This window comes from Oryx dammah, unplaced genomic scaffold (assembly GCF_014754425.2).
Source record: "Oryx dammah isolate SB20612 unplaced genomic scaffold, SCBI_Odam_1.1 HiC_scaffold_12, whole genome shotgun sequence".
In the NCBI taxonomy this organism is placed as follows: domain Eukaryota; kingdom Metazoa; phylum Chordata; class Mammalia; order Artiodactyla; family Bovidae; genus Oryx; species Oryx dammah.
Window position 1 is genome coordinate 59,370,224 of NW_024070196.1, and position 24,803 is coordinate 59,395,026.

General features: G+C 46.0%; 1 protein-coding gene across 6 annotated transcripts in view; it reads right to left on the bottom strand.

Annotated features, from left to right (window-relative positions):
• LOC120871593 overlaps nucleotides 1-24,803 on the bottom strand; it is a 277,052-nt gene that overhangs the window by 171,466 nt on the left and 80,783 nt on the right. The window contains exon 4 of one of the 6 annotated variants that reach the window (XM_040251640.1): nucleotides 20,203-20,830. The exons of the other annotated variants lie outside the window; for them this stretch is intronic. Coding sequence (XP_040107574.1) covers nucleotides 20,566-20,830 — 265 coding nt within the window. The 3' untranslated portion in view covers nucleotides 20,203-20,565. Of the gene's footprint in view, nucleotides 1-20,202; nucleotides 20,831-24,803 lie in introns of those variants that run through there. 6 annotated transcript variants of the gene reach the window in all.

Genomic DNA, 24,803 nt, shown 5'->3' on the forward strand with positions numbered 1-24,803 from the left:
AGTTTCCCACTTGTGATGCAAACTAGCATCTTCCTTCTCTCACCCATATCCTCCTCTCCTTGTATCCCCCCAGCACACGTGCCACCATCAGATAACATCCTGTAGCTCTTTGTGGCTGTCAGTCTCCCTCCCAAGAAGAGAATTCAGAAGGCCGGGACCAGGGATTTCCTTGCTTGTCCAGTGGCTAAGGCTCTGCTGCCGGTGCAGGGGGCCCGGGTTCGATCCCTGGTTGGGGAACTAGATCCCATGTGCTGCAACTAACCTGGTGTAGCCAGTTAAATAAATGTGTGTGTGTGTATGTGTGTGTATTTGTAGTAGTGTGAGTCACTCAGCCGTGCCTGACTCTGCGACCCCATGGACTGTAGCCCACCAGGCTCCTCTGTCCATGGAATTTTTCAGGCAAGCATACTGGAGTGGGTTGCCATTCCTTTCTCCAGGGGATCTTCCTGACCCAGGGATTGAACCCAGGCCTCCTTCATTGAGATTCTTTACCATCTGAGCTACAGAGAAGCTCATATATATATATATATATATATATGAAGGCAGGGACCTTATTTGTACACTCCTCAGTACTCAGAACTATGCAGGCATATAGTAGGTGATCAATAAAGGTTTGCCAACTAATAATAGCTGATGTCACCAAGGACAGTCCAGCCCATTTCCCTCACTGGAATGGGGAGACCAAGGCCAGGAGACCAGGGCAGAGGTCCTGACTGATGGCTCCGTCTTGATGGAGATCAATGCTCAGATGTTAAATGGCAAAACCTGCCCTTTCAGCCCCATCCTCCTGCCTCCTCCCACCCCCTCCTGCCCCTGGGGCAAGAGAAGCAACCCGGGCCTCTGTGTGTACCTCAAATGCACACACTAAAATCCACACAGCGGAGGCGTGTCCCAACACCCTGGGGGCTCCTGAGAGGAGAAACTATAAACAGGCAGAGGAAAATGGGGTGTTGATGACATCACTCTCTCCCAATCGAGCCTGTCCGACCAGACTGCACTGTCCAAGCCCCAGTCCTTTCCCAGCCTCGTCAAACAGCCCAGTGACTTAGCAAGAGAGCAGTTCTCATCAAGTTCATCCACATACCTCCTAAATATCCATGTCCAACCACGTGAGGGGAAATGAAACCCTTCCAAGAATACTGACATGAGTTTTTCTGCTCTCCAATTCCTATCTACCTAATTCCACCATTCTCCAACCCAGAGTTGCTGCTTGAAAATGCTGTGGGAGAAAGTGAAGGTAAGAAGGAAAAATGAAATCTGACTATTTTGTTTCTCTGCTCAAAACTCTCCGGTAGGTCGCATTTTCGTGGCTTTGTCTCTTGCTAGCTGTGTGTTCTCAGAAAAGTTGCTTAACCTCTCTGTGCTGCCCTGTGTGCTAAGCGGTTTCAGTGTGTGCAGCGGTGCATATGTGCTAAGTCATTTCAGTCGCATCTGACTCTTTGCAGCCTCATAGACGGTAACCCACCAGGCTCCCCTGTCCATGGGATTCTTCAGGCAAGAATCCTGGAGTGGGTTGCCATTCCATCAACCTGACCCAGGGATCAAACCCACATCTCCTGCACCTCCTGCTCTGCAGGTGGATTCTTTACCGCTGAGCCACAGGGGAAGCCCAGATAACCTAGCAATTCCACTCTGAGGTAAATACCCAAGAGTAGTGAAAGTAAATGTCCACACATTTACATGACTGTTCATACAGCATTATTCACAATAGCCAAAAGGTGGGACCAACCCAAATGTCCATCAGTGGATGAATGGATAAACACAATGCAGTGTTTATGCCAACAACAGTATAGTATTCACCCATAAAAAGGAATGAAACACTGATCCATGCTCCAACACAGGCGAAGCTTGAAAACATGATGATCAGTGAAAGTAGCCAACACAGAATGTCACATATTATACAATTCCATTTATATGAACTATTCAAAACAGGCAAGTCAGGGACTTCCCTGGCAGCCCAGTGGTTAGGACTCTGCACTCCCACTGCAGGGGGTGGCATGAGTTCGATCCCTGGTCGGGGAACTAAGATCCCACTAGCTACACAATGGGAAAAAAAAAAAAGTTGTGAATGTACTAAATGCCACTAAGTTCTACACTTACAAATCATTTAAATGGTAAATTTGTGCTGTGTACATTTCACCACAATTTCTGGAAGTGAAAAACAGAACCCATAACACCACGCTCCTCTGAACGTCTGAAACCAAATGCTTTCATACCAGCCCCATGCCAACGGATTGCCCAGTGGGCAGAGAGGAGAAAAAGAGGGAAACAAGGTTCCCTCCTCCGGCTGGCCGAAAAGATCCATGTCTCCCAGAGCACTCTGGGTTCAGCCAAGCCCCAGACACGTTTTGCCTGCAGCACTTCATTCCGGCTGTAATGAAATTACGTGTGTGCGCTTACAGGGAAAGGGAGCGGGTATGGTTTTAATTTATTTACGCTCAGTGTCTCAGAACGCAGTAGGGTAGTTGCTGTTTGATGTTGGAGGCATTCTGCAAGGCCTCTGCATAAGCCTTGGTTCTCTTCGGTAACAAGAAACCAAGGTTAGCTCAGACTAAATTGTCTTGAAAGTCTGAGTGGAGTAGGGGTTCCAAACATCGAGCTTGCCAAGGAAACACATTCCCTCATTCAAAGTAGGCATGAAATAAGGATCTGGTTCCTGGGACCCAGGGGTTTCCCACAGAATTCAGAAACTCAGACGTTTCCCAAAATCTCAAGAGCATTGTGGTTCAGAGTCATTTAGGAAGAGAGAATAGAGGGGAAAAAAAAAACCTTTATCAAGAACCTACTGTGATGGCGGGGATTTGACAGATGTTCTTTCTATCAAACTCCATTTTCATGATGAGAAAACTAGGCCCCGAGAAGTAAATCGAATGGATTAAGATGTCAAGGGGAGCCTGAACTTGGATAGGACTGCTCCAGTGTCTGGTTATTTCAGTTTAACCACCTGTTACAGTTACCATGGCTGTATAACAAATCACCCTAACCTGTGATGTCAAACAACCACCATTTGACTATGTTCACAGACTCTATGGGGCTTCCCTTAAGGTTCAGCTGGTAAAGAATCTGCCTGCAATGCAGAGACCTGGTTAGATCCCTGGATTGAGAAGATCCCCTGGAGAAGGGAAAGGCAACCCGCTCCAGTATTCTGGCCTGGAGAATTCCATAGGCTGTATAGTCCATGGAGTCGCAAAGAGTCGGACACAACTGAGTAAATTTCACTTTCACTTCACTTTCTTTCACAGACTCTATGAGTCAGAAATGTAGAAAAGGTAGAGAGGGTATTATGAGTTGAATCGTGACCCCTCCCCCCCAAAAAAAAATAAGATAAAAAATAAGATATGTTGAGTCCTTAACCCCCAGTGTCTCAGAATGTGACCTGATTTGGAAATACTGTCTTTACAGAGGTGATCAGGTTAACATAAAGTCCTTAAAAGTGAAAATGTTAGTCACTCAGTCTTGTCTAATTCCTTGCGACCCCATAGACTGTAGCCTCTGTCCATGGAGTTCTCCAGGGAAGAATACTGAAGTGGGTAGCCTTCCCTTCTACAGGGGATCTTCCTGACCCAGGGATCAGACCCGGGTCTCCTGCATTGCAGGCAGATTCTTTACCATCTGAGCTACCAGGGAAACCCAAGGTCCTTAGGGACACCTAATCTAATATGACTGGTGTCCTTATGGAAATTTGGTACACTTTCAGTGGGATTGTAAATTGGGGTAGCTGCTGTGGAAAACAGTATGGAGGGTCCTCAAAAGTTAAAAATAGAACTACCATATAACCCAGAAATTTCACTTTTGTGTATCTACACAAAGACAACAAAAACACTAAGTTGAAAATATATATGCACACCCATGTGCATAGCACCATTGTTTACAATAGCCAAGATATGGAAGCAACTTAAGTGTCCACTGATGGATGAATGGATAAAGAAGATGTGGTGGATATACCTATATAAATACAGACAAAGAAGTATTACTCAGCAAAAAAAACAAATGTTATATCTTACCATTTGCAACAACATGGATAAGTCTAGAGGGTATTACAGCAAGTGAAACACATCAGACCAAGAAAGAAAAACACTGTATGATGTCACTTACATGTAGAACCTAAAAAGCAAAACAAACAATAAAGAAAACAAAAACAGAAGGACTTCCCTGGGGGGTCCAGTAGTTAAGAATCCGCCTTTCAATGCAGGGGACACAGGTTCTAGCTCACAGGTCAGGGAATGAATAAGATCCCACATGCTGCAGAGCAACTCAGTCCAAGCACTGCAAATTCTGAGCCCATGCGCCACAACTAGAGAGCCCTCTGGCCCCACTGAAGATCCTGCAGGCCACAACTAAGACCCGAGGCGGCCCAAAGTAATAATAACAATAAATTTAAATCCAAAAGACTCAGATGCAAAAACAAACGGTGGGGGGGGGGCAGGGGGTCACCAGAGGGGAGGGGTTGGAGTAGGATGGATGCAACAGAGACGAGGATGAAGAGGAACAAACCTCCAGCTTTGAAACGAGTCACGGGATGTAATATACAGCATAAGGAATACAGTCAATGATACTGCAGGAACTTTGTATGCGAGCAGACACTAGACTCATCACGGTGATAAATCCATAATGTATGCAAAAGTCAAATCACATTGGAGTCCACGTGAAACTAACATTATTTAGTTCAGTCAGTTCAGTCGCTCAGTCGTGTCCGACTCTTTGCGACCCCATGAGTCGCAGCACGCCAGGCCTCCCTGTCCATCACCAACTCCTGGAGTTCACTCAGACTCACATCCATCAAGTCAGTGATGCCATCCAGCCATCTCATCCTCTGTCGTCCCCTTCTCCTCCTGCCCCCAATCCCTCCCAGCATCAGTCTTTTCCAATGAGTCAACTCTTCGCATGAGGTGGCCAAAGTACTGGAGTTTCAGCTTTAGCATCATTCCTTCCAAAGAAATCCCAGGGCTGATCTCCTTCAGAATGGACTGGTTGGATCTCCTTGCAGTCCAAGGGACTCTCAAGAGTCTTCTCCAACACCACAGTTCAAAAGCCTCAATTCTTCGGCACTCAGCTTTCTTCACAGTCCAACTCTCACATCCATACATGACCACAGGAAAAACCATAGCCTTAACTAGACGGACCTTAGTCGGCAAAGTAATGTCTCTGCTTTTCAATATGCTGTCTAGGTTGGTCATAACTTTTCTTCCAAGGAGTAAGCGTCTTTTAATTTCATGGCTGCAATCACCATGTGCAGTGATTTTGGAGCCCAAAAAATAAAGTCTGACACTGTTTCCACTGTTTCCCCACATTATAGTATACATCAAATTATATCTCAACTTTTAAGGAAAGGAAATTTGGAAACAGACATGCACAGAGGAAAGACGATGTGAGGAGACACAGCAAGAAGGCCATGCAAAGACAGACGCTAGGAATGATGCTGTCATAAGTCATAGAATGCAGAAGATGCCAACAAAGGACCCGAAGCTGAAGAAGTGATAAAGGATTCTTCCCTCCAGTTCTCAGAGGATCGTGGCCCTGCCAACACCTTGATCTTGGATTTCTGGCTTCCAGAACGATGATGTTCTGCTGTGTTAAGCCCCCCAGTTTGTGGTGCCTTGTGACTGTGGCCCTAGGAATCTAACACACTAATTAGAGACGTCCTTAGTGGTCCAGGTTAAGACTCCACCCATTCCGGGCAGAAGGCACAAGTTCGATCCCTGGCTGGGGAAGTTCCATATGCCTTCAGGCCCAAATGAAAAAAATAAAGTTAAAAAAAAAAATAGGACTTCCCCAGTGGTCCAGGGGTGAAGAACCCACCTGCCAATGAAGGGGCCTCGGGTTCCGTCCCTGGTCCGGGAAGATCCCACAGGTCCTGGGGCCACTAAGCCAGTGCACCACAAGTACTGAGCTGGAGCTCTAGAGCCCATGCTCCACAGCAAGAGAAGCCACCGCAGTGAGAACCCCGTGCACTGCTACTAGCCCCTCTTAACCACAGCTAGAAAAAAGCCAGCACGAAGCAATGAGGACCCAGCACAGCCACAAACAGATAAATCATAACACAAAATAACACACCGACTAGAGCAGTGTGGGTGTGCTCGGTTGTGCGTGGACTGCAGCCTGCCAAGCTACTCAGTCCATGGGATTTTCCAAGCAAGAATACTGGAGTGGGCTTCCATTTTCTTTGCCAAGGTATATCTTCCTGACCCGGAAAGCAAACCTGAGCTCTCCTGCGGCTCCTGCTCAGGGGGCAGATTCAACAGAGGTCAACACAAAGTTGAGTGTCGGGGTACCAGTTCACCATATCCCCTGGCATCCAGGCCCCTGTCTCCTGTGAGCTGCTTTGCATATGGGATTTCTGAACCTGATTGCATTTGGAAAGAGCTTTCCCTGCTTACAAGAGCACTTTGATTTTACGAGAGGGGGGATGGAAACGGAGATCCAGAGAGAAGCAGGACCTGCGTGACGTCACCTGGTGACTCAGCAGCAGTCCTAAGACAGGAAGGCACGTGTTCGGGTGGCCGATCCTTCTTTTCCTCTTCCATCACCACTCATTTGCGGTGAAGGCCCAGGGGGCTAGGGGACAGGGCTGCATTCAGGGTGTTATTTCGCGTGGCTCCACTTCAAAAGCTTCTTGCCCCCAGTTGAGCCCTCTTTTCATCGCTGACTCTGAGACTACAAACATGGTGCCCTTATTGCATCAAGCACTGAGGCTCCAAGGCCAACCGGGCACGAGGGCTGGGCCGCTCCCCCGCCTCCCCAACCCTGACCTTACGGGACGCCCTCTGCAGAGGTGAGCGGCGGGTGGGAGCTGGCAAAGCAGGCCCAGGGCACAGGGTTAGGCCCTGATAACCCGAGATCAAAGCAGCCTGTCAGCAGTGTCAGCTGAGAGGCCGCCAAGACAAGCGACGCGGGCAGCTTTATCTCCCCGCTGGCCCGAGAGCCGGGGCCAGGAGAGGACCACAGTTCCCGGAAACTATTTCTGGAAGGCCAGGAGGGAGCCGATGGGGCCCTTGCTCGTGGCACGTTGGCTCCGGGTCTGTCTCCTGCGATCTCATGCATCCCGCCTGGTTTCCGCTGTCCCACGTTTGAGTTCCTTCCTGCTCTTTCATCCACGATTTTCCGTCTTCATAGATCGGTATGTGCACACACAATAAAGATGGTTTTTCTCTGCCTGGCAGTTCCCGCCCTCCACTCTTCTCTTTCACACAGAGAAGATGGTCATTGCCCTCAGCTCCCTGCCAACACACACACACCAATCTGCCTCTCTCACTGTAGGCCATTTCCACACTCGCATTCACAGACAACCAGCTTTCTTCCATCTTCTTTTGTATTAATACCATGTGCATTCTTGCATGCACAAGTATACACGCACACACACACACACACACACACTCACACTCACACCTGCCCGGATTTCCAATCTTCAAACCTGCTTCAACCGGAATCATCCATAGACAGCTGCCAATGAAAACAATTAAAAAAAAAAAAAACTTGCCTTCCTCTCAGTGATTATGAACTCTGGGACCATTTCCACCAGCTGATGCCTAGACTTTTTTTTTTCCCCCTTCAAGGTGTTGACCCTTTCATTTGCAGCTGGAAGAAACCCAGCCACTGTTCTTGCTCCAGCTGCAGCCTCTGTCAGCTGGGTAGCCCACAGCTGGCCGGTTTCAAATGCATCCACGGGAGCCCAGTGATCTCAACAACACTTTTAGAAAGGAAGATGGAGGGAGGGAAGCCACATTCCCAATATGTTATCGGAGAGATTCCAGAAACTTCTGCACCCCAAAACTTTGAATTTCCCTCTCTGCCCTTAAACTAGCACCTGATCTCTTGACCAGGTATCTAGCCTAGCCACAGGAAGAGAGAGGGACGGGGACATGGTGGATGAACTTACTACTTTCTGCACCTGTAGACTTCAGAACTTCAGCAGACTAGCTGGGCTGGGAATTCCTTGGAGCTCCCTGGTGATTAGGACTGTATGCTTCCACTGCAGTGGACACCAGTTTGATCCGTGTTCGGGGAACTAAGACCCTGCAAGCCTTAAGTTTCAACCACGAATAAGTAAATAAATATTTTAAAAGATTTTTTTAAAAAAAGCAAAAACATATTACTCAAGAATAACCAGATGGAAGAGAAGCACAGGGCAAGGCATGTGGGAAGGGGCCACCCTTAACCTGAGGGTGCCGTTCTCCTCAAATAGCCATTGATTCACCATCCTGGAAAGTCTTGGAACCTCCTCATTTTGGGGTTTTGATGGAGGCTTCATTACACAACCATGACTTTTTTCAAGATTCTTTCTGTTTGTTTTTTGATGTGGACCATTTTAAAAGTCTTTATTGAATGTGTTACAATATTGCTTCCGTTTTATGTTTTGGTTTTTTGGCCACCAGGCATGTGTGATCTTACCTCCCCGGCTAAGGGTCGAACCCACATCCCCTGCATTGGAAGACAAAGTCTTAACCACTGGACCACCAGGGAAGTCCCTGCAAGCATGACTGATTAAATCATCGACCACTGGAGACTGGTATCGCTCTCCAGCCCCTCCCCACTTCTCCAGAGGTTGAAGGGTGGGACTGCAAGTTCCAACCCTCTAATCCCCTGACTGGATCTCCGGGCAATCAGCCCCCATCCTTAGGTGCTTCCAAGTCACTTTATTCACATAACAAAAGACATTTATCGGCTCTCAGCACTTTGGAAATTCCAAGGGTTTTAGGAGCTCTGGGCCAGAAACAGGAACTTGAAGACCAGATATGTATTTCTTATCATGAATCACAACATCACAGTCACCACCACCCGACCTTGCCTCACCAAGCCCTCATCTCACTGGTGGTATGTAGCTCTCCTTTCCAAGATCTTAGAAGGCCAGGAATGTAACAACTTCTGTGACTCAAAAGTCCACTCTAGTCTTGAGCAAAGCTGGATCTAAACACTCAAGCCTTTGCCTCCTCAACTCACATCCTCACCTCTCATTCAGTAGACTTTCTTCCAAGCAGGCTCTTGATTCTCTTTAGCCAAAAAGATCCTCAGAAGTTCCAAGCTAACATCTTACTAAAATAGCAACCCCAGCCAAGAAGATGCTCCAATTTTTTCCCCTATCCTCATTAAGAGTCCCAGGAATGCATCTCATTGTCCTTCCTGGTCCAGGTTGGTCATACAGCCATCCACAAGCCATGGACTCTGGCCAAGAGTAAGAATGCTCAGCTTTGTCCGGCCTTGGTCATGCACCCATTCCTGGACCTTGGGGATGAGGGTCAGCCTCACCTGAATTATCTGGACACAGAGCAGAAGAGACACAATTTCCAAAAGAAAAAAAAAAAAAATCAAGGTGATTTACAGAAAAGAAAAAGCAACAAAAACTGTCAATGGCCATTCTGTATGTCCTGTTGGTTCACAGTGGCTGTATACAGCTCATTGCACAGATCTGGGTCACACATACCTGCATCTGAAGGCTGCCTCCATCACTTTCCAGAACTTGGGTAAATGGTAATCTTGCTAAGCATCAATCTCCTCATCTGTAAAGTGGACAAAAAACAAGTATCAGCTCACAGATTTATAAAGTTTAGAAAGGATGCAAAAATCATAGGCCATCTGCCACAAAGATGATAATAATAATAGTAAATATTGTTACTCTGAAAAAAAAAAAAAAACAATGCCCATAATTATCCGAGTTCCTGGCTTCTAGACAGGAGTTTCTTCTCTTTCTCGGTCTTCTTTCTTCCTGTTATTTGATGCTTTGCCTTTTTCTTTCTTGCAAAGATTAAATACACACACACACATACAGATAGGAGTCCAATCCAAACAACCCACTCATATCAACTAGAGGAGGAAGAGAAAATCTGTGAAATTCATTTATATTGAACTGCAAGCAACCAGAGATTTGTGTAGTGGAAAATATGCATAACGCTTAAAGGAGGAAAAGGATATTAAAATAGTAATTTTCCCAATTATATCAAGACAGTTCTTTCAGCCCTAATAACAGGAGGCATAAAAACACATCTGTCAAAAACGGTGCTACATCTCCAAGCAGAAACCAAATGAACTGAGTTTCTGCTCAGGGAAAAGGTTAGGCTGATTGTCCTCAGCTTTGTTCCTTTTTGCCTTTTTGCGTTTTTTCTCTCCAAGGCATTTTGTTTTTGCTTCCGTCTTTGTGAGACTGGCTCCTGTTTCCTCCCCTGTTCTTCTTCCTCCTACATGAGTTGAATAGGATCTGAGTCTGCATAGACCAGGAAGTCCACTGGACAGCTTCCAGAGGCTCCACACAGGTCACAGGAGGCAGTATAAAATCTAATGATCAAGTCCTAAGGAACCCACCTGGTGGCTGACTTCCCCCAAAGACCCCATATCTACTCCTTTTTCTAGTGGCTGATGTGGGAGGCCAAGATGGGTTAGATAGAGAAAGCCTGTGATCTGGTCTCCCGAGTGGTCTGAGCTTGAACTGACATTAGCCAGTGGTGGACAAAGGGTTGAAGACATCTACAGCCAATGGGTTAGAAGGCCACAATTGCAGGGATAAATCTGGGTACTTCTTTGGGTCCTAAGGACCTAATTTAGTTGTGAGTTGGTCCCTAGAATTTCTTCTGACGTCAGTGGAGCTCTACTAATGGAAGACCCGCAGCATCAGGGGATTACTGGCTGAATAGCTCTTTTTTGTTGTTGTTTTGTTTTTATTTACTTATTTTTATTTTCACTGTGCCATGCAGCCTGTGGGATCTTAGTTCCCTGACCAGGGGTTGAACCCAGGTCCCCAGCAGTGGAAGGCAGAGTATTAGCCACTGAACCACCAGGGAAGTCCCTTTGGCTGGATTTCTTGATGGCACTCCACCATGCTGGAACCCAGGTCATCTCACCCATGTACCTTAAGGGGTGGCTCTCCTTCCTGCCTTCCAGGGCAACACCAGGGCACCAGCCTCAGAGAGACAAGGGAAAGCAAATTCCAGAAATGTAATTAACACACAGAAGTCTCACATCCTTGAAAGGACGGGGCATTTAAGAGTGGAAAATCTGCCACTGAGTCAGAGGGACTAGGATCAATTAGAGGCAAGGAAGAGATAGCTGAGGAACTCTTGAAAACATTTTCCAAGCCAGTGGCAAGAGAATGAACTTGGAGAGGGAGACATGGCCAGATCTGAAAGGACTTGAGCATCACCCCCAGGCACACAGGGGATCCATGGCAGGGCTGAGAGCAGGACAGTAGTGATCAGAATCACATTTCAGATCAGCTGGGCTGCAGAAAAAGTGGATGTACGGAGGGAAGAGTGGAAACAGCTGACAGAAGGCTCCTGTGGAAATCTAGAGAAGAGAGGAAGGCAGCCAGATCCAAGACTTTAGGTAGAGAGTGGAGACAAATCAACAGCTCCAAGCACAAGTCAAGAAATAGGATTAGAGGGACCTACTTCCTGGTCCAGTGGTTAAGAATCTGCACTTCCACCACAGGCGGCCTGGGTTCGATCCCTGGTCAGGGAACTAAGATCTCATATGCTGTGCAATGCAGCAGCAAAAAAAAAAAAAAAAAAAAAAGGCAAGATATAGGGTTAGAAAGGAAGACATTTTGAGGCACAAGAGGCAATGGGTAAACACCTAAAAGCTTTCACCCTAAAGAGAGTTAGTTTAAACCAGTCACCCTAACGTTGGTCTATCACAAGTTAGAAATCTTCATTTTTTTTCTTTCAAATTGTGCTCATGGACCTCTGAGTCATCTGCCTCCATCCTTGTGCAGAATGCATGATCTAGCAGGCTCTGAAATTGGCTGCCCCGATGTGGTGTTGGTTTAGTCACTCAGTCATGTCTAACTCTTGTGACCCCATGGACTGTAGCCCACCAGGTTCCACAGTCCATGAGATTTCCAAGGAAAGAATACTGGAATGGGTTGCCATTTCCTTCTCCAGCCCAGGTGTGGTTCTATTATTTAGAGTCTTCATTAGAAGATGGTAGAGACTGGATGTACTTAAGAGTCCTCTTTGATGATCTAGTTAGTAGGTGAGAAGAATTAAAGGGATGAGGTTTTGAAGGCTCCAGAACATTTAGCAAGCCAATGTCTTAATCCAAATTCAAAAAACTGTGATTTCAGTGCAGCTCTTAGCAACAGAGTTGGGAAAGCAAAACTGTGCTGGAGAGACATTTTTTTTATGTAGAGAAGAGAAAAAATACTTTCTGGCACTCAAGGCTTGGAGCTAGGTACTTCCCTGGTGGTCCAGTGATTGAGAATCCACCTTCCAATGCAATGGACCCCTGCTCAGAGAACTAAGATCCCACACACCACAGGGCAACTAAATTAGTATTGAAGAACCACTGGATGGTCCCCAGCCCTCTAGCAAAAGGCACACATACCCACCAGCCTGTCCTCAAATACCAGCTAATCAGCAATAAAAGTTGCTATGATTGTTCATCCCAGTGGATCTTATCCAAATAGATTGTCCTAAGGCTGAGCAGGGCAGAACTAAAGGAGTAAGCAGGGTGGGTAAACTCACCATCTTAGAGTCAATTAAGCTCTCAATACTCAATCCAGATCACAAACGGAAACATTCTACATGGACACTGACCATCCTTCATGAGTAAGATAAGTGACTATTCCAGTTCAAATAGAGCAAGTCCCAGGCAAAGTCAGAAGAACTAGCCATCCTACTGCTGAGCAATGATGTTCTTTTCTATGGTAATTTCAGAAAACATATGGACCAATATGTTGGTCCGTTCTACTGGGAAGGAAAGAGAGTCCATTTGCTTAGCTGCATGTATTTCAGTCATCTTTTCCAATGGAAAGGAAATTGGTCCAGCCACAGTGCTGCGTGCAGGCTCTGAAATCAGATTGCAATGGGCTTAAATCCTTGCTTTCCTCTATAAAATGGGAACATTCCTAAGTCATGCCTCGTGATGCAAGAAAATGTATGGAAAGTGCTGAATGCAGTGTCTGGCTTGTAGTAAACATTCAAAGCCATGAGCTGTTTTTTATTATTAGAACTTTCCATCTAACCTCCCCCCCAACCCCAATCCCCTTGATGGAAAGCTACTTAGAGCTTTTAATCTCTCTCTTGGCATTTCCCATTTGACCTAGGCTTTGAGGAGCTTCTGAAATTCATCCCCTTTCCCGGGGCCTTAACTGCTAGAGTCCAGTTACCAGGTTCCTCTTTGCAAATTTGTAACCTAGAAGATTTAGGAAACCTTTGACTAAAGTGACTAACATGATTGAATATGAAAGGGAAGCATAACAATCGTGTCTTTCCTTGGGAAGGAATGAGTTATCTCTAGGAGGAAGGGAGTTTTCTAAGCCCCCAAGATGTTTGTTAACAGAGATAAAGTGTCTAAAAAGCTTAACACAGTGGTCAAAACAATGCCATCATCAAATTATTATCTTTTACCTGAACAATTGGTGGTGGCCGCCAAGCTGGACTAGTTTCTGCCTTTTCGCCCAAGAGTGTTCTCCACCCTGCAGCCAAAGAGATCTTTTCATTTCATTTGACTTTATTTTATTCTAATTTTAGGAGGCACAGTTTGCAGGATCAGTTCCCCAGCCAGGGACTGAACCTGGGCCAAGGCAGTGAAAGAATCCAATCCTAACCACTGGACTACTAGGGAATTTCCTAGAGGGGTCTTTTTAAAATATAAGGCAGCTACCCTGGTGTCCATTAACAGGAGAAAGGATAAATTGCAGTATATCCACACACACAAAAAAAACACTACCCCACTATATGGGGATGACAGAGGACAAGATGGTTAGATGGCATCACTGAGTCAATGGACAAGAGTTTGAGCAAACTCTGGGAAACGGTGAAGGACAGGGAAACCTGGCATGCTGCGGTCCATGGGGCCACAAACAGTCCAACACAACTGAGCAACTGAACAACAACAACAACCCCACATTTCGTGTGTGTGTGTGTGTGTGTGTGTGTGTTAGTCGCTCAGTCATGTCTGACTCTCTGTGATCCCATGGACTGTAACCTAACGGGCTCCCCTGTCCATGGAATTCTCCGGGCAAAAGTACTAGAATCGGTTGCCATTTCCTTCTCCAGGGGATCTTCCCAACCTAAGGATCAAACCGAGGTCTTCTGCATTGCAAGTGGATGCTTGACCATCTGAGCTACTACTGAGATGCATATATATGTGGGTAGTTATAGCATGGATGAATTGCAAATATTGGGTTGGGCAAAAAGTTCATTCAAGTTTTTCCTAACATCCTATGGAAAACCCAAACAATCTTTTTGGCCTACCCAATATATTACACTGAGTGAAAGAAGCATGAATACATACAGCATGATTCCATTTATGTAAAGTTCTAGAATAGGCAAAACTCACCTGGTGAGAAAAATCAGGACAGTGGTTGCCTAGGGGCAGGGCAGGAGGGAGGGGCAGGGTGATAATACTCTCTAGCTTGATAGGGGCTGGGCCTGCACAAGTATGTCAAAAATTGTCAAAATTCAAAGAACGATGTGCTTTAGATGTGTGCATTTCACTGTATGTAAATTTCCTCTTTAAAAACAAATATTGACCTCTGCTTAGTGATAGGCATGCTGAAGTGTTTGGGGATGAGGTCATTGGAGGGCTGCAACTTTGGAAATGCAACAAAACAAAAAGATGAATCGATAGATGGAGAAAGGGATGAAGACAGGGGTAGGTGTGCGATGAAGCAAACAGACGAAATTGTGAAGTACAGAATCCACTCTCTGGGTATGTGGGTGCTCTCTGTACAATTTTTCATCTTCTCTATATGCTTGAAATTTTTCATAAAATAAAAAGGGAGGGAATTCCCTGGGAGCCCAGTCATTAGGACTGCAGAGGGGCTGGGTTCAATCCCTGGTCAGGGAACAAAGATCCTAGAAGCTTGCGCAATGGCATGGCCCCCCAAAAATTAAAAAATAGAAAAATAAAAATTAAAAATAAATTTGAAAATAATTTAAAGTAGGGTGAGTGGGGAAAGGGAGATATGTCACTCCTTTTCAAGACAGCTTCTGTTTTCTTCACACACAAAGCCAGAGCACTTGCCCTGGGAGAGTCTACAGGATCTGGGCTTCTCCCAACTCCCAGCTCTCTGGTCTCATCTCTTGCCACCATCTAAACAATTTTTACTGATGACCGAAGCCTCTCGGACCACTTTCCTTCCAGTAACGGCAGCCTCCTTGTTCATCCTCCAACAAACCATCCCTGTCCTGGGTCAGAGACTTTGCACTTTCTGTTCCTCCCGCTGTTCCCCCAAATTTCACAACCTCGATTCCCTGACTGCAGCCTCTGCCCAAGTCTCATCATGACTACACTATGAACCAGCACCTCCTGCCCTCACTCTCCATCCCTTTGCCTGTTTCAGGTTTTCATCGCCTGCTACGGGAGTCTCATTTGCTTAGCACCCATCCTCAGCAATATAGGCACTTTACTTTGTTCACTGAGGTGTGTTGGCACCTGGAGTGGCACCAGGAAGATGTTCCTTTAATACTTATTTAACAAACATGTGAATGAATGAGTGTGATACTGACACTACCAATAATTATCTTTACTGAGTACTTGGCAAGTGCTGGCCCCAAGCTAAGCCGCCGACTCCCATGTTCGCTCTTAAATGGTGTCTAGTCGTTAAGCCATGTCCAACTCTTTTGCGACCCCATGGCCTGTAGCCTGCCAGGCTCCTCTGTCCATGGGATTTCCAGGCAAGAATACTGGAGAGGGTTGCTGTTCCTTCTCCAGGGGATCTTCCTGGCCCAGGGGTCAAGCCTACATCTCCTGCATTGACAGACGAGTTATTTATCACTGAGATACCAAGGAAGTCCATGCTCTCAAATAGCCTATGGCTATTTTGACAACTGAGAAAAATTGGAGTTTAGGAAGATTGATTTATCCAAAGACCAGACTGAAAAAGGGCAACCCATCTGCCTGATGCTTTCCCCCTTGCCACAGGGCAGGACGGGTCTAGAAGAGGGAGTCCTGTGGGAGAGAAGGTGGGAGGATGTTACCAGGACTTCTCTATTTGCAGATGTAAAGCCCCAGGTGCCCACACATCTGAGGACATCAGACTCTCCACTGTCAAAATTCCAGTGACACCTAGTGCCCCTGGCCCCCAGGATCAAATGGGCCGACCAGCACTACCACTGGGTTTCCAACTTGATCAGCTCTTCTACATCATGGTCTGCGTTCTTTCATTTTTGTTTCAGTTTTGGCCAGGCTGCATGGCTTACGAAACCTTAGTTCCCCGGCCAGGGAATGAACCCAGGCCCCTGCAGTGAAAGCACAGAGTCCTAACCACCGGACCAGCAGGAAAGTCCTTGATCTGTATTGATAAACTGCTTTCCAGTTGCAAAGATGACGTTAACCCCCATGTCAAACATCATTCTTCCATATCCTATTATATACACAGCCTGTATCTACTGACCTTAACACAGCAATTTTTTTTTTAAGTGTTGAAAAATGTTAGTTTTCTCTACGATTAACTAGTTCATATCGGATGATCAAGTTTAACATATGGAGGAAAAAAAATGTGAAGAATGTTTGCAATTATTCATAAATAATCTGTTAGTGAATAAACATTCAAGAAGTGAGGGGAACTTCAGCTGTAGCTACATATGTGTACCGAGCACCTGCTATCTGCCAAGTTCTGTATCAGACACTAGCAGATGAGGAAGTGGGGACTGGATGCTGCAGAGCTCAGCCAGTCACTGTATGACCTTGGCCAAGTTACTCAAGCACTTTGAACCTCAGTTGCATCTTCTGAAAAGTGGAGATAATTATACCTCCTTGAAAACGCTGTCATGTGGAACATAGGAGATAATGTACATTACAGGATCTAACACAGTGGCCAGGACATAATAGTCCAGGGAAAACATGCCAGTTCCGTGCCCACATCTTCCTCTCCGGCTCCCTCCTGCTTCAAGGAGACCCTGAGACATACTTGGGTAATTCTGACGTTTCAGCAGATCAAGTTAAGTGCTCCGGGTGAGGAACTGACCACAGACTAGTATTTAATTCTATGCCTAAGGATACTCACAAAGGAGGTATTTTTGTCCCCATGACACAGATGGGAAAACCAAAGTTCAGAGAGAATAAATAACTTGGCCAAGGAGAATACAGTGTTTAAGTTTTAGAAGGCTCCTAGTTCTTGTCTTGTTCATCTCATGGAAAAGAGATTCCAACTATCTATGGAAATCCAGAAGGGCTGCTTGGAGGAGGTAGCCATTTCAAGAGCCTATGGGGACTTCCTTGGTGGTTCAGTGGCTAAGACTATGGGCTCCTAATGCAGGGGACCCGGGTTCAATCCCTGGCTCAAGAATTAGATCCCACATGCCACAACTAAAAAGTTTATCTCTGCAGTATGAAGATCTGCTTTTCTCTCATACCAAACTCAATATTTCTCTAGGTGTCTGCAGCCTGGATTCCACAGCCCAGAGCTTTGCCACTTTCCTTCCATCTTTGGCTTTAGCCCAAGTGGGCAGCAGCACAAATTTCCTCCCCTGAACACCAGTAAAACATTCAGAATCACAGAGACCTCCGCAGGACTCCACTACCCATCTCCTTCCCCCAGTGGTCTCCACATCTTAAAGAGATTTGAGAAAGACTCTTTAAGACTCTGCTCATAATCTCTTTGAAAACTCCCTCCCACTGCTTGGTTATGTCAGACCTACTTTTTTGTCACTTGGTGACGGGGTTTTTCTTAAGGGGAAGGGGAAACCCAGCTAATACTATGACATCATCTTCAGGATGGAGGATCCTGCTATCACTAAAAATATGTGTGTTCTGGTTATTTACAATGACCTGTTTGTTTGGGAAGGACTTTTTTTCTCTTCCTTGCATGTCCCCTACTGTGTATACAGTGAAAAAGGATGGGGCTGGGCCTGTAAGACTTTATCCCCCACCCCTGGCTGTGTTTATCCACCCAAGAAAGTATTTTAAGTACTTTGTTTCCATTATGCTATTCTGAGCCCATTACTTGGTGGGGTGATTAAAGATTGCTTTTGGCAAGAGAAGAGAAAGCAAAGTGTTTGTTACTTCCATGACTGTTAGCCTTTCCCAGGCAGTCTTCAAAGGCAAAAGCATAAACACATGGCACTCAAAACACATATTGGCTTCATACTAGGAGTCCTGGTGAACGTCTGGCACTTCACCTTTGCCTAGAATCGGAGGAGCTGGGCCAGGAAGCATGAAAAGGGCTCTTTCGAGAGCATCTTGGAGGCAACTGACCTCTCTGGGTTCTTCTGCCCACCTGTGTGGTCCTTGACTCTTTCCCTTGGGGTCTTCTTGGGTGCCTCTCTGCTCTTCCAGGGCTTCCCTGACAGCTCAGTTAGTAAAGAACCCGCCTGGGATGCAGGAGACCCTGGTTCAATTCCTGGATCGGGAAGATCTGCTGGAGAAGGGATAGGCTATCCACTCCAGTATTCTTGGGCTTCCTTGATGGCTCAGCTGGTAAAGAATCCGCCTGCAGTGTGGGAGACGTGGGTTCGATCCCTGGGTTGGGACGATCCCCTGGAGAAGGGAACAGCTACCCACTGCAATATTCTGGCCTAGAGAATTCCATGGACTGTATAGTCCATGGGCTCTCAAAGAGTCGGACATGACTGAGAAGCTTTCACTTTCACTGCACTTTCAGTTGTGTTTGGATCCAGCCACAGACAAGACAAATGAGCTCTCTGTGTTCACGGGGCTTAAAGTCTTCTGGCATGGTCCACAGACCTTAATCAAAATAATTCTACAAGTGAGTTTCCAAGAGGTGATACATTTCAGGATGGAGGACAGGATGTGTAATGGGCTTGGGAGTAGGAGTCCGAACTTTTCTTGGGGTCACAGAGGACTTCCTTGCATGCGCAAATCTGAAAGATAAGCCCGAGCTGGGTAGGAAGAGGTCTCCTGAGCAAAGGCAGCAGAGAGAAGGGGTGTTTTTTTTTCCAAAGGAGGGAAAGAGGGAGTTCCCTGGCAGTCCAGTGGTTAAGACTCTGAGTTTCCATTTCAAGGGGTGCGGGTTCAGTCCCCGGTAGGTAAACAAATATTCCGTACGCTACGTGGTGCAGCAAAAAAATAATAAATATTATTTCCAAAAGAAGAAGGGAAAGAAGGTGAGGGTGGGCTGGAATCCAGAGGACAAGGGCAAGGTGATGTAAACAGGTCAGAGAGGTCTTGGGCTCCTCCTCCCCGTATAACCTCACACTGCTACTGCTTAGTCACTTCAGTTGCGTCTGATTCTGTACGACCCCATGGACTGTAGCCCACCAGGCTCTTCTGTCCATGGGATCTTCCAGGCAAGACAGCAGGTGCTAAATTCAAGGTAATGAAACTAGGAGTGGAAGGAGGAAGTGTCAGCTAGAATAGAAGGGGCCAATCCCTTCTTTCTTATCTTAACAGCTGGGTGGCCCCTGGGCAAGATGTTTCACTGCCTCGATTTCCTGTCATACGAGTAGCATTCGCCTGACCTCACAGGGCATGTGGTACATAATTGTAACTCAACTTTAATGATACCCCTTTCCTTGTTTCCCTGAGCATCCTGGGAGACGTGTATGAAGCCACAAAACCCCCATCATCATCTCTGATCGATTGCTCCTTTAAATGAAAGCCCAAGACCTGTCAGTCCAGCTGGCCAGGGGACCTCACTGCTTGCAAAGTTGCTGTAATCACTCACTCTCCATCCCTCTGATCCGAAGGCATTGACTCTTTGAAGTCAACAGCTGATCTCTCCTGGGGATCTTGGGGACATTGGTATCTCCCTGGCCTATCTCCCAAACTATTGGAACAAGCCAAGAGATAAAAGGTGGGCGGGGTCTTTGGAGGACTCCCATTCCCCTCCCTAGGCCGGGGAGGGGATCTGCACCGGTCAAGATAGGGTTACACGTTAGACAAAAGCATTTTCTGTGAACTCACACCCTTAAGTCAAGGGCCTCTCGAAAAGTCAAAATGGCACCTGCAAGCCTGGGCATGTCTGGAGCACTGAGAACGTCTGGGAATCTCTCTCTTCTGAAGCCAAGCGGGCAGCTTCAGAAACTCAGAGACTCCAACTTCTCAGGCAGAGTGAAGGCACAGGCTGGGCTAGCCCACGTGCTCCTCTGCTCATGACCTCTTGGGTGCCAGCCCCACACAGGGGCTTCTCTTCACCCCTCTTCATTTCCTGGTCTCCACAGTCCGATGGGATGGGACTGTGCTAAGTCGCTTCAGTTGTGTCCCAACTCTGTAGCCCGCCAGGCTCCTCTGCCCCTAGGATTCTCCAGGCAAGAACACTGCAGTGGGGTGACACGCCCTCCTCCAGGGGATCTTCCTGACCCAGGGATCGAACCCGCGTCTCACATCTCCTACATTGGCAGGTAGGTTCTTTACCTCCAGGGGGGTAAATGTTCTCATTTTTGACAGATTTGATCAAGTGACAAGTTCCACTACTTGCCCATAGTCTCAGTAAAGAAATGAAAACAGAACTCCTGATCCTGAACACACATAGGTCTTTAGTCTTCAATGCTGTCTTTTTTTAATATATATTTATTTTTATTTATTTTATTTATTTGGCTGCTCCAGGTCTTGGTTTTGGCATGCAGGATCTTTCGTGGCAGCATCTGAACTCTTATCGGTTGCAGCATGTGAGATCTAGTTCCCTGACCAGGGATGGAACCTGGGCCCCTTACATTGGCAGGCAGAGTCTAATCACTGCAACGCCAGGGAAGTCCCTTCGGTGCCGTCTGGATGGCCTGTCCTCTGCTCCCCTCTCCATCCAAAAATTAGATAACCTGGGACCCAAGGAGATCCTTGAAGAATGCTCAGATGGACGGAGGCCTCCAGGTGAGGGGTCTTTGCTTTGAATGTTAAACCTGGATTCTTGGAGACTCCCATACTACTGGTAGATCGCTGACATCTTCCATTCTTTGAGTCCTCTTCCAATCTCGGCTCCACTGCTAACCTCGCTGGAGTTCTAGAAGGTGCAAGCACAATCATTATAATCATAACTGGCCCCGTTTATTAAACACTCGCTAAGTGCTATATACCGAGCCAAGAGATAGGACATGCATTTCCTCATGGAATGGACTGAAGAACCTGTAAATGATGTATAATGCGTGTGTGCATGTTCAGTCGTGTTCAACTCTTCGTGAACCCATGGATTGCAGCCCGCCAGGCTTGTCTGTCCTTGGGATTTCCCAGGCAAGAATACTGGAGTGAGTTGCCATTTCCTCCTCCAGGAGATCTCCCCAACCCAGGGGTCGAACCCATGTCTCCTGCATTGGCAGGCAGATTCTTTACCACTGAGTCACCTGGGGAGCCCCAAATTATATACAGCAGGTGTAGACAAACACTGTTGGATTCCACTTATAAAAGATACCTAGAATAGTCAAATTCATAGAGTCAGAAAGTGCACGGGTGGGTGCCAGGGGCCAGGAAGTGGGGGTGAGGAGGAATGGGGACTTAGCGTCTAATGAAGACAGAGTTTCAGTTTGGGAAGGTGAAAATTTCGTAAGATGGATGATGAGGAGTTTTACAACAATGTGAGTGTACTTAGTGCTGCTGAACTGTACAGTTAAATACGGTTAAAATAGTATGTTTTGTATTATGTGACTTTTACCCACAACAACAAAAAAAATTTAGTGGAAAAAAGAAAAAAGAACCTGGTAAATGGCTGTACCATCATCCTCATTTCACAGATGAGCAGAGTAAGCCTCAAGGGGAAAAAAGGCTTCACCCAAGGTCACAGCTAGTAAGTGGTGGAGTCAAATCTGAAATTCCATCTGGCTGATTCCAAGCTTACAACCATCTCAACACTGCATGCTTTTCTGCCTTCACACTTCAACCATGGTGAAAAAGATAACACTCAAATCCACTGAAATCCTGCCCAAGGTGCCCTGAGGCCTGACTCAGTTGGCCCAATCCTTTCCATCTCCACCCGAGGCATCAAGGTCCCCAGAGTGTCCCCACAGCGGTGTGTGTTCAGTTGCTCAGTCACAGCCGACTCTGCAACCCTATGGACTGTGGCCCACCAGGCTCCTCTGTCCATGGGATTCTCCAGTGGGCTGCCATTTCCTACTCCAGGGGACCTTCCTCACCCAGGGATTGAACCCACATCTCTTGCGTCTCCTCTGTTGGCAGGCGGGTTCTTTACCCCTAACACCACCTGTGCCCCCGGGTCTTACTCAAATCCTGACAACTGCATCTCAACACAGAAGCAGCATCTCCACATGCTTAACCCCATCCCTGTCCTTAGATTTCTCTCTTCATACGGGAAATGGGTGAGGATGTCAATAACTCACCCTGTTTCTCTTGCTGATTTCCAAGGAGGAAGGAAGCCGACTGAAGTCATAGCTGGGCTCCTTTGGGCCCCACAGCACACACCCTGGGCTTTCCTTCAAGCTATTCCCATTCTGGGAGCTTAACTTGGCCTTTCTCGTGCCTGGAATTCTCCTTCACTGACTCGAGTGGATATCCTGCAGTTGGAATCTAGTCTTGCCCTCCAAGACTTAGCCCCCTCTCACTGTGAGCTTTCAGAAGGGGTAGACCCAATCCTTTAGGGCCAGAGAGAGCTGGATTCATATCCCAGAACTGCTAGAAACCAGCTATACTGTCCTTGTCCCTGTGAATGACACTTAGGGGGTTCAACATTTGTAAAGGTCCTACTGTGTGTTAGGAACTTTGTTACAGGGCACAGTGTTGAATAGAGAAACAAGATCCCTGCCTTCTCATAGCCTTCTTTCTAGTTGGAAGAGAGGGGAGGTAAATAGTGAGCAAGTATGTAGGAGATTTTCAGAGGTAAAAAGGGGACTTCCCTGGTGGCCCAGTGGCCAAGACTCCACACTCTCAGTGCAGGGACTCATGGTTCGATCCCTGGTCAGGGAACTAGGTCCCACATGCCTCAACTAAGACCCAGCACAATCAAATAACTAAATACATTTTTCAAAAAGAACAAAAATGTAAAACGATGAGACATGGCAGATGGCAGGAGGACTTTTAATTTTTACATTCTTTTTTCAATTCTTTTTTTTTAATTTAAACTTTTTATTTTCTATTGAGGTATAGCTGAGTAACAGTATTGTAACAGTCTCAGGTGAAAAGAGAAGGGACTCAGTCATACATATACAAGAATCCATTCTCCCTCCGCCCAAACTCCCCTCCCATCCAGGCTGCCACACAACTTTAAGCAGAGTTCCATGTAGGGGGACCATTTTTAATGCACAGAAAAGGTCTTTCTAAGGAGAAGACATCTATGTGGAGACCTGATCAGGGAAACCACCATATAAAGGGCCAGGGAAAGAGTCTCCAGGCAAAAGGAATAGCAAAGGAGTTTGCTCTGCCTCAAGGTCAGAATAAAGGTCAATGTGGCAGAAAGGGAGTAACTTGAAGGAGAGGATGCAAGATAAGGTTGAAGGATGGCAGAAGCCAGATTATAGAAGGCTTTATAGATCACAGCACAAAGTTTGGATTTTATTTTAGTGCAATGGGGAGCACCGAGAGGGCTTTAAGAATTTTTTTTAGTCTTTCACAAAGGAGTTTAAAAAATCTATTAAACTCTTCCAAAGTGGCTATACCATTTTGCGTTCCCATTGGGCATTCCAGTTGCTCCACGTCTTTGTCAACATTTGGCATGGTCAGTCTTCTTAATTTCAGCCTTTGTCTTGGGTGCATAATGAGATATCTTGTTTCTGTTTTCATTTTCCTCATAACTAATGGTGCTGAGTACTTTTGTATGTGTTTTTTGATGGTTCATACATCTTTTTTTGCCCATTTTTAAATTGGATCATTTGTCTTCTTATTTAATGAGTCATAGGACTTCTTTTAATATTCTCAATATATGTCCTTTGTCAGATAAATGATTTACAGACAATATTTTCTCCTGCCTTTCCATTTCCTCAACAAAGTCCTTTAAACAGCAGACGTTTTAAATGTTGATAAAGTCCAATTTATCACTTATTTTTATTTTATGGTTTATGTTTTTGTGTGTCCTAACTAAGAAATCTGTGCCTACTCCAAGGTCAAAAAGATTTCTTAATATGTTCTCTTCTTCTAGAATTTATATAGTTTTAGCTCTTAGGTTTCATTTATATTGTTTATGTTAAAAAGTATACATTTATCATATATCCTCAGCAATTCAACTCAGATATCTACCCAAGGTAAAGAATCATATATCCACAAAAAGACTTACACTTGGCTGTTCATATCAGCATTATTCATAATAGTTAAAAACTAGAAACAACCCAAATATCCATCCTCAAGTGAATAGATATACAGCAACAAACCCATGTGATGGGATGCTTCTCATCAATAAAGAGGAACCAACCACTGATTCATGAAACCACACAAATGGATCTCAGAAATGCAGTCCCAAGCAAAAGAAGGCAGACCCCCCACCCCCCACACACAAAAAAAATCCATACTGGATGATTCCATTGACATAAAACTCTGAAATGATCACGTTCTTCTACGTTGACAGAAAGTAGATCAATGGTCTACCTGGGACAGAGAGTATGGGTGAAGGTGGGGAAGTGACTGAGGAGATGCTGTAGGGAACTTTGGAAATGAAGAAGAATGTTCTCTACCTTGACTGGACTATGGTTACATGGATGCGTATATCTACCAAAATTCATTGAACCATACACTTGAAAGGGATGCATTTATTTTGTGTAAATTATACCTCAATAAAGTGAAATTTTGAAAACTAAGAGCAAAACAGAGAATATGTCCAGGGCAGGAACCAGGGAGGGGAGTTAGGCCACTAAGTCATCCAAATGAGAGAGATGAAGGCTTGGTCCCTGGTGGAGGAAGCAGGAAGTAGTATTGGCTGGTACAGGTATTATTATGTTGTTGTTGCTTTTCTGCCTTGTTTTCCCATGAGCCAAGGACAGGCTGTCATCTGTAGATGAACTGACTGTTGCACCCTCTCCGCTGCCTGCCCTCTTCTCTGC